Genomic DNA, 10,456 nt, shown 5'->3' on the forward strand with positions numbered 1-10,456 from the left:
TCTTCAATGCAACGTCCCCTCTAAGGCCTCGCTCCCTTCTCCCCTTCTTCTCTCAACGCTGTCGTCTCCGACACGGCCTTCCGTCGCATAAACCACTGGAATGTCGGAAGCGTGATCATCGAAATCACCGTCCACGCGATAAGGATCCCAAAATGCAGGCCCACTAGGCCTCTCAAACATCAGTGACCAACGGGAGATATCCGTGCTGCCGGAAAAAAAAAACTCACACTCGTTCTTCGTTCCGAATAATATAGTCCGCATAGCGCCAGAGACATTGTAAAACGGCATCGCATAGCCATACCGATAGATATTGGGAAGCACAGCGAGGGGCATGAAGCATACGGATACATTACCTTTAAAGGAGTTCGCGTCAAACAATGGCGGAAAGAAAGAGGAGGTGGGCATTCACATATAATCCACAGAATCAGGAAGAACGGCACGAATCGGACCGTAAGGAGCGTTATCATCGCTTCGAGGGCGAGTCCCACCGAGAGCATACCGACGAAATTGACCATCCAGAATATGACAAAGCCTGCCTCTCCAAACCTGGAACATAGCCGGTCAGTAAGGAGGAGAGGGGGGGGGGGGGGGGGGGGAAGGACAAGAATGAAGGAGACGGATGCGCACTTGCGTGAGAAGTCGACTTGGAAGGCTCTGCTAAGGAGAGAGTAAAACAGGGAGATCATAAAGTATGCAATGAACACCGAGGTGAGCCGAACCCGAATGAGGGACCCAGTGGTTAATTTGGTTTCGAGGCCAGATACTTCTCGCGCAGATGCTCCGATCATCTACGTGGAAGGAGACTTTAATTCTTGTGTTGAGAATTAGTTGTAGAACGAAAGTTACGCACGACGATGAAGAATGATAGAATCAGTAGGTAGATTAGACCAACGAATGTGATAGCGCTAGCACTAGAAGACAAAAAAATGAGCACAATTCGGAATGACACAGAAGTAGAAAGACACCTACACTGGTATATCGAATGGTACGAGGTTGTCCGTAGTATAGCTTATAGGCTCGGTTAAAATCTGTGGCGCCGAACTGGCTATCGAGGATAGTGATGAAGACGAGGCCATTTGTGCCACGAATTGTTGTGCATATTCCTGGCATATATCAATTAGGAGAGGTTCGACAGACGGCAGTATCAATGAGCGGCTGGTGGACTGACGTCAAGGTGAACAGAGTTAAAAGAAAATTAGAAACGTACTACGCGTTTTCGTTCCTCGCCTCTACGCTGTAGAACGTTATTGCCTCTGAGCCATCATAAGAGGAATTCACTGATGATACCGCTGCGTTTAACGCGCCAGTCGCATTCGATTGGACTAGAGAGTTATTATCAGTGCTTGATGAAAGGAAACAGAGTCCAAGCGGCGCACCAACAACAGCCACCCAAGTCTTCTGCTCCACCACCCTATTAGCTACCTCCTTCCACCCTCCAGGAAAGTCACTCGCCGAAACCTGCGTGAATGTCACGTCACTCTCCGACGAACCCGCCGCCGTGAGGCCCCGCACAACCGCCTTCCCCACCGTCGATCCATCAAAATCAACGACCCAACCTCCCAGATTGTGCGCCGGAATCTCCCACAGCGCGCCCCAATATATCGAGAACACACAGAACATAACAAGGACCATCGCGAAGCACCCGCCGACGAGTGTTTTCAAGTATATTGATCGGGAAGCCTGTATCGAGGGCGTCTTGTCGAGAAACCGGGACGAAAAAGGGCGGTCCATGACGGGGACGTCGCGGTCCTCGGTGGTGGTATCGACGGACAAGCGGTCAAGAAAAAAGAAAGAGAATCAAGGGGGAGGGAAATGACGATCAAGGTCATGCGGGGTATATATAGGAACAATTCGGCAAATTTAAATACCCGGATGGTAAAGGGGGGGTCGCGTGATGGGGGGTTACACTGTTTGGTTGCCAGATAGTGAGACAGTTGCACTCAGGGATGACGAGAATAGTTACTGTAATGTTGTAAAAATGCTCAGAGGAGCGTTGACGAATGAGCACGGCCTGTGTCCTTGCCGATTAACCGGGAGGGGGAAGGTTAAAGATATGTTGTCCCGGATAAACGGAGAGGCCATCAAATGCGTTGTACTCAGTCATCCAAATCGACTGACTGTCGAGTTATCGACGATTTACCGGGTCTCAAGTTCCGCTTTGGGTGTGATTATTCTTGCTTAGCGTCTCGAGCCAGAGCCATTGCATTAGAATATACACTTATGGCATTATTTGACTTTCGGCTCCAATTGTCTGGGTGTTCAAGGCATTGGAGGAGAACTGGGCATTGCGACTAAAAGCGTTTAGCTAATAGTACACTTTCGTCGGATTCTTCGTTAATCCGGAAAGAAACATCAACGTATGAGCGTTACGCACTGCATCCCAGGGAACATCGGTGAGTGATCGTTGAAAAAGAAGCCGCATGTGGCTGCGCGGCTCGATCCTAAGCAGAACTCGCAAAAATCAGTGCAGGATGGACTAGACTTTCAAGGTAGGTAGGGGAGAAATATAAAGGACCTCCAATCTAACACCTCAGCTATTCGGGCATTATCGACCCTCCGAACCGACGTCCATTTCAACCGAAATGCCTTGACTGCTAGTGAAGCTCCATCTTCAGCACTCAATTATTCGTCTGCCAGCTTCTTGCCCATTCTTCGTCTGGTTTCGGACAGTGGGTGAGCAAACGTTCGGAACTGATTATTATCGTAGATTTCGGCAAGAGACACGTAGAAAGACCTTGATTTTCAGAATGAACTTGGCTTCCACATCGTGGCGCTAATGAAAGCGTGTCGCGTCTGTGACCATGACAATCTCATCATATTATGGCGTAACGCTGCCACTTGACTATTTTGTAACATCCACTACAGTCAAAAACCAATCCTACCGGCGCCATGAGTATCCCACATATTATTTCTACAAAATCAAGGGAACAGAACCGCAATACATTCACTTTCTCGACGTCTTTGCCAGCTCGGCTTGTCGTTCCACAACAGTTTCAGTGTCAACGTTGATGTAAGCACATCTTGAATCTATCACCGCCTTCACAGTGCTGACAAGATGATCATCGAACTTTAACATTTCGCGATATCGGAACCGTTCTTCCTCCCATCTTCGGGTTACTCTGAATGAAGGGCCAGATGATTTGTATCCTGGCTATCTTGAGGTTGGTTCGTGTGACGACGAAGGACTTCAGCCGGGGGCTCCACGATAGCACAGTGTCCTCGGAAAATATATCTGGGAGACGAGGTTCGCAGAGAATTATGCGCCTTCGGAAGAAGCAGATGAGAAGAAAGAGGCAAAGCAGAAATGATTAGTTGTAGTGAGCAGATAACTTTGTAAATCGCACGAATAGTGAAGGGCTTAGGATTGTGGAACTGGCGCGCAGCGAAAAGGTGAAAAATTCGGGTGAGCGCAAGTCTCGCAAAGGAAAAATAAGAGTGGCTGTACGACGTAGGCAAAGTAGAGCGGAAACATCCACACTGGATCAGTGCCGTCCTGTGACGCGCTCCCTGTGATGAAGCATCGACGCTGGTCTCGTTGGCGCACAACCTGTGATACCGGCGGTATTACATTCAACTGCCCAAAGATGTCAGTTCAAGGAATAAAAATAAATACTGGGTCACGACATCGTTCGAACGAAGATTTTTTTCATAGCTGTGAATTGGTGGACTGTAACGGGCCGCCGATGGAAGGGCTTGTCGTGGGGAGTTAGGAAATATATCCAGCGCTGCTAACCGGGGTCCAATGCTGGTTTATCCCTGGAAGCAAAGGGAGGCTTACTTACCAACAACGAGCCGAGCTGGGAAAGAGGGGGAGAAGATGAAAGAATGTGAGGGACACCCATGGCGCAGGCAGCACTCGGGGTGGTGGTGCTAGTTTTTAATGGCGGTAACATTGCCGTCACGGTGTACGGTCGAGTAGCAGCTTAGGTAACCTTTTCAAGGCCCTGTTAGTGCAAGCCAGTCTTTTTCCTCCTTCAAAATAGAAGAGTCTAATATGATCGCAGGCATATTTATATCATCTTACATACAAAACGTAACCTTCTCCTCTGCTTCAGTGCTAAAGACCATAATTAGAGATGTAGGAATTCCCGATAGAGTAAGAGTCTGGTTTGACTTCTTCGCCGTAAAAACATTCATAATGGGCCTGAACACCCCTGTCTCTAGGTTGTGCTCTTGGTCTTGTTGGAGGTGATCAATACAGTCTTTGACTCCGGCATCATCTGCGAACCATTGATTATTCAGAATGGTACGACGAGATTTTAAAATTGTGATTTAGCACTCTTCTAATGCCCGGGATATTCAGGTCAAAAGATGACTACAGAAGTCGCACCGAAAAGTAAGTAATACCAACATGAGTACTAATATCTCTGAGGCATCTACAACAGTGGTCTCTGCCGACGAGGTCGTTACCGTAGGTGTAATAAATAGGGAATGATGCTTTCATACCATTTAGGGTGCTCCTGTGGTATCATCTCCACCGCCGTCCAGCTATTCCTCGCCTGGAGAATTCGAGTGAAAAAATCAAACCTCATCTTTGCGTTCATTTATGTCCTTTCATTCTTCTCTCTAGGTGAACACTCCCCATCTTCGTTTCATACTGCATACTCAAATCGTCATTATGGCTGGCTCGGTAGGGATGACCACTGGTGTCTCCCTGATTCCTGAATATTCAAAATTCCACAAATTCGCTGCTACCATCATACTTGGGCTCATATGTTTTGCCTTGATGATATTTCTATTTCATGCTTCATGGGTCGATATCTCATTGGTTTGATCTTCTATGATTTTGGTTTTTCCTCTGAGTGGATGTGCCATCTAGGACAGGAGCCAAACAGGACTGGCATTTATGGATACCATTCTTATGAGGATCATCATATGTAACATATACATTTCTACTGTTGACTGTTCAATGACCCCGGAGACTTTAGTGACAGTCAAAACTGGAACCATCACCTCCATTGCTGCCATCCTCAATGTAGTCTTGTTCCTGCTCATCTGAATAAACTCTCTCCCCACTCTCACAATTCACATTCTGACTCTTCCAGACTTGTACAGTGTAAAAAATGCATCATAGTCAGGACCATTCTATGCATAATAACTGTTCTGGACATTTAGGAATTTCATGGTTGATTTCTGTCTTTCAAAAATCTACATTAATTCTCCTCTCTCCACATAAGCCTTCAATTCAGAGGCTCTTGGATACATGTTAACTATGACAAATTTAGACTAGATGTGTGATCTGGCTGAAACAAGCTAATTGATTCAAGGTGATGAAACATCAATATATTCTTCTGATGTTGGCCAAAACTGATAAGGTTGGGGTTGTTCCTCTAGGAAGATAAATCTTCTCCATTGACACACCCTCAGAGTGTTCACATGTGTAATTTTGCAAATTCTGAGGATACATTAAGTGTATTTAAGTCTATGATGCACACAAAGGCTGCTATGACTTGTGCACAAAGGAATGCTGCAACTGCACATGAAGGAACATTATGACTGCATGCAAAGGCTGTTATGACTGTGCATGTGAGGAAATGAGACTCAGCATTCTATCTGGCTGAAGTGACAATTGGTGGAGTGCATGACTTGCTAGCAGGATGATACCAGCAGGGTCCTACTGCACATGAAGTCCCAGCACTTGGCACTGAATGCACTGATATCAGCATGGAGATGCACACTAAAAATAGAAAGAACACAATCAGAATAATGATTGGCACTAAGATCAACACTTTGCATCACAGTGATTAATGATGCATAGACATGTGGTAGAGAGAAAGACATGCTCTGGACCAGAGGTATGAGGCACAGCCATATAGACCTGAATATTTGAATGACCAGCTGAAAGAGATGATACTAGGGCCAAATGGTAGTCAGAAGAGATAAATCCAGCAGTCAGAAACAAGTACCATGCAAGTGCTAGTTACTCCAAGGAGATAAGAAAAACAAAGAGACTAGTGAGTAGACAGGCTAGCCAAGCTAGCCTATGTCAGATCACTTGGAAACCATGGGCCTAGTCTTATGTCAGAGCAGAACATGCACATGAAACTATGCTCACAGTAGAAATGAATACTGCAGGACTCTGAGCAGGAGCTCTGCCTGTTAATAATAATATAACAGGTTGTATTAAAGCATGGCTGTAGAATAGTTAAATACCATGATGTAACAAGTAGTATACAAGTTTCTGACCCCTACTGTTGCAGTGTAAATGTCACAATTTTAGCCTCTAAATCATGCTCTGCCAAGGCTTAGTTTGATGCATTGAGACAATGGCTTGGTTTGAGATTGCCAAGACTTTTTTATACAGTATTATACTCTAGTCTCAAGCTAAGGTCAATATACAGATCAAACTCCTAAACTCTTGGTGTGACTACCACTTCAGTGCCAACACTGGCAGTCATAGTCTATCAATCTCTCTACCTTTTTTCTCTTATTATCATCTTATACATCCTCATCCTCATTCTTCTGCTTTATCTTCATTTAGTTTGGATCCTGGCTGTTGCACTGCATTGCATTTTTGATTGTTTGGTTATTGTCAGACAGCAATATAGACATAGAGCATCATTCTGCAGTTAGATAAATCATGCCATTTATTCCATCTCCCATCATCTCCAAGATGTCCCAATATCTTATCAGTTCAAATAGAACAAATAAAGTTCTTAATATTCAATGATGCAAGCATACTTGACATTATTACTACACTGTCATTGAGAGCATTCAAATTTCACTCAGGTTCTACATTGGATGAAAATGAAATTGATCATGAGATTCATTCTCTTCAAGATTTTCTACCACAATCTGCTTGCTCCCTCAAATGTTTGCACATCAGACCAGTGCTTTTAGAAAAGATTAGCTATCTCATTGTGTATATTAATGTTGACTCACTCTCCACATTATTTGAAGGGGCTGATCATATCACATCACTATTAGACTCATTGGCCATACTCAGAACTCTTACTGCTTTGAAACAATTGAGTCTCAATGTTGATGCTGGTATTGACTGATGATGAAAATATAGTAAAAGGGTTTTTGATGTTATATACTAATAGTTTAACAAGGAGCCAGCTGCAGCTTTTGGTGTCACAAAACTATCCTGCCTGAATATAATGTGTGCTGATAGCAAGATCATCAATCAGCTGAATGATTGGGCTTGACATGCTTCAGAAGAATGATTTGGGTTGCATAACAAATACACTTTACCTAGGGAAAGATGATTTCTAGACTGAGTGGTGGTTGAGAAAGGACCATGTGTTACGGGTGAGTGAAAATCATGAAATATGGAGATGTAAATTATTTATGATGATTGAAGAGTCTGGAATTAAATTTGAAGTAAACTTAGAAATGTTTTTGTAAAACAGATACTATGAAATATTTTTCCATTTCTGATTTCAACTGGGGTATGTGATCTGAGAGCACATGAGATATCAGAATGGTTTGATACAAGTATGAGAAGAACTATGCACACTTGAAGTATTAGCCACTTGATATACTGCAGTTGCAGGTCAGCAGTGATGCTTTGCACAAGACAACCTATATCACTGGCACTGCTGCTAATCCCTGATCTTTGATCAGTACATATCTCAGAGAAAATTGGAGTCTCTCACATGGAGAAAGATGACAGTGACACTGTGGTTCAACTTTGCCTAGATTGTAAGGCACTCTACTTCTTGAGAGCTATAGAGCAAGAGGATACATGATTGATTTTATTGATTGAAAAAACAAAGAAAAGATGAAGCAGTCATGATCTACAAATGAGAATGTGAGTCAGGATGAATGTGCTCTGCAATAAAGATGAAAACAGATCATATGATTGCATAGACTGCCACAACAAACAAGTCTCATTCTCAAGAGATTACTATCAAATTGATAAGCAACACACATATTTGAATAAAATACAATTCTTTATTGAAAGAAAGTAGTTAAGAAATGTCATGTTATAGTATGATGTGATGAGGCTGGCTATCTTTGATGAATTGAGAGGGCAGCTATTCTCATTTTCAGACTGATGGAAAAGATCTCAGCATGATTATCACCTCATCATGTTATAATCATTTGCAATAAAAGTCTTCTATATGTTAGATTTAAGTATCATGTGAGTGCAAACTCATGATAAACTGGTGTTATATCATGTTTGTACAATTGCATCAGACATTATGATTTTTCCACTTATATTATCTAGGGCATTTGGTGACCATGGGACAATCAATATGGCTAAAATAGGCAGCTTGCACTATTATCCTTCAGCATGCAACAAATGCCTCATTAATAGACAATATCCCATTATCTCATACTCAATGACCAGACACAATAGCACTGTAGCATGAGAACACATAATAGTAAAGACTATATTTATCTAGCATGAAATGTATATAAGTAGCATAGCTCTTGCTGTAATAGACCAGCTTCAAGCTAAAGCTTATTCTATACCACTTTTCTCTAGAGCCTAACTTGCACCAGCCTTGATAACACACTACTTGAACACACAAAAGTGGACTCTAACATGGTTGTGTAAATATGACACAGTGTTAGTTTATCATGTGTCCAGAGTCACATGTCAAGTGGGTCTAACACCAGAGTCCCCCTTTAATGTTGAACTCATTGTGAGGACCAAAGCTTTGCAGGTAGAGTCAAGAGAGGATGGTATGGAATAAACTTTAGCTCAAAGCTGAGTTCACTACAGCAAGTGCTATGATACTTACATATATTTTGGTCTATGATAAATATAGTCTGTCCTATTGTAGCTGTCTGTGGTTTTGGAACTAAAGAATGTGTTACAAGTGCATGAAACAATGAAGTGCATGCATTGTCAAGGCATTCATTGCAAGTCATAGTACAATAGCAGAAGTCATTCAATACCAGTGTGGTTACTGGTCTGGCTAGATAGATAATGAGTAAGCACTCAAGATTAGATAGGTGCTTGATAAGATAAAATAAGCTGAAAAATCATAATATTACTCTCTCCTTAAGGCTATCATTCTGATGGCTATAGTTTAAGACAAGGAGCCCATCTGGTGATCATGATAGTCAGCAATAGCATCATCAGCAGACATGTGTTTTTTGTTAACTTACTGATTAGATTCTGATCTTATCCTTTTCATTTGACAAGATAGTTGGTAGTAGTCAAGAGGCCTTGGCCACTGCATCCTTGTGTTTAGCAGAGACAAGTGTTGAGAATCATCTCAATCTTGTATGATTCCTTACTATTGATAAGATCCAGTTCAGGAAGTGATGGCTGCTCCTGATTTGGGAATGTGGAGGGCATGTACAGAGAAAGGAGGGCTTCATTAAAGACTGAGTGAATTTTTCAGCTGGTTGGGAGGATGAGTTTGTAGATGAAGAGACTTATTTTTGCAGTAATGATAAATAGACCTGTATATTTGTCTGCAAGTTTCCACTTTGGAAGAGGAAGATAGAGGTTTATGGAGTCTAGCCAGACTTTGTCACTGATTATATATGATACTGCCATATGCTTATGCTTGTTATACTGCAATTTCATTACAGTGGCAGCCTTTTTGAGGGCTGTATATGTCTCCTTTTGGATTTGTGACATTTGATCAGCAAAGGTGATGGGTGCAGGAGTTTGTGCAGAGTGCCAGTTGGTGGTCATTGGTGTAGGGATGATAGGCAGTTGAAGCATTGCTCTTAACTTGTAATAAATAGTACAAATCTGTCATGAACCTGATGATGAATTGAGGTTCTCAATCAGAGATTATGACTTGAGGCATGCTATACTTTACATACACCTCATCATGTAGTATTTTTGCCCACCCCTCTGATGACAGTTCAATAGTGCAGACAATTGAGATGATTGCTTTGGAGAAGCAGTCCATGATAGTGATGGTGGTGTTGAAGCCATTGCATTCTGGCAGACCAGTTATCATGTCTATCAAAATGTGGGTCCATGGCTCCATTCATACTTCATTTGAGTGAAGGAGTGCCACCTTCACCTATGTGCTTGACTTCATTCACTGGCACATCTCACAGGCTTTCACATATTTCTCCATATTATCCTTCATCTTTGGCCAATAATATTCCTATAGTATCAGCTCCTTTATTTTCATCACTCCAGGGTGTCTTGCCATGATGTGAGCATGCAAGTGAGGAATGATTTCTCTATGTAGCATATGATCCCTTGGGATGTAAATCCTCCTGTCATAGTAGATGAGGTCCTCTTTCTTAGTCATGCCTTAGTTATAATTGATTGAGGGCACAATTCTCTGGTCTTACAATTCTGTTCTCTGAGTAGCACTTTTGATGCACTCATAGGCCTCTTCTTCCATGAGCATGATCATTGTCTGGAAGTGCTTGGGCTTTAAGACCACCATCTCTCCATTGTCATTCTTCTCTTGATCATGGTCAGCATATTGGCTGAGGAGGTTGGCCTTCTTGTTTGCAGTTCTGGTCTTATGCTAAAGTACAAAGTTGTATTCTGCTAATTCCATGACCCCCCACACTTGGC

The 10,456-nt window shown here is 42.7% G+C and overlaps 3 protein-coding genes across 3 annotated transcripts; 1 reads left to right on the forward strand and 2 right to left on the reverse strand.

The window, feature by feature from the left end:
• Nucleotides 1–20: 20 nt before the first annotated feature.
• On the reverse strand, nt 21–1,731 carry BT62DRAFT_914062 (uncharacterized protein; the record flags this gene model as incomplete). The annotated part of the gene is made up of 8 exons (XM_043183903.1): nt 21–163; nt 228–353; nt 410–546; nt 628–788; nt 851–911; nt 970–1,155; nt 1,208–1,322; nt 1,377–1,731. The coding sequence occupies 8 exons, from the start codon at nt 1,729–1,731 to the stop codon at nt 21–23; spliced, it is 1,284 nt and encodes a 427-aa protein (XP_043032801.1).
• Nucleotides 1,732–1,978: 247 nt separating this feature from the next.
• On the forward strand, nt 1,979–2,677 carry BT62DRAFT_1014156 (uncharacterized protein; the record flags this gene model as incomplete). Its single annotated transcript, XM_043178169.1, has 4 exons — nt 1,979–2,164; nt 2,313–2,357; nt 2,414–2,489; nt 2,535–2,677. The coding sequence occupies 4 exons, from the start codon at nt 1,979–1,981 to the stop codon at nt 2,675–2,677; spliced, it is 450 nt and encodes a 149-aa protein (XP_043032802.1).
• A 267-nt stretch (nt 2,678–2,944) lies between these two features.
• Nucleotides 2,945–3,893, reverse strand: BT62DRAFT_1014157 (uncharacterized protein; the record flags this gene model as incomplete). Its single annotated transcript, XM_043178170.1, has 5 exons — nt 2,945–3,147; nt 3,177–3,372; nt 3,446–3,574; nt 3,636–3,728; nt 3,783–3,893. 5 exons carry the CDS (start codon nt 3,891–3,893, stop codon nt 2,945–2,947), a joined length of 732 nt encoding a protein of 243 aa, XP_043032803.1.
• Nucleotides 3,894–10,456: the final 6,563 nt, after the last annotated feature.

This window comes from Guyanagaster necrorhizus, assembly GCF_019112545.1.
Source record: "Guyanagaster necrorhizus MCA 3950 unplaced genomic scaffold BT62scaffold_80, whole genome shotgun sequence".
In the NCBI taxonomy this organism is placed as follows: domain Eukaryota; kingdom Fungi; phylum Basidiomycota; class Agaricomycetes; order Agaricales; family Physalacriaceae; genus Guyanagaster; species Guyanagaster necrorhizus.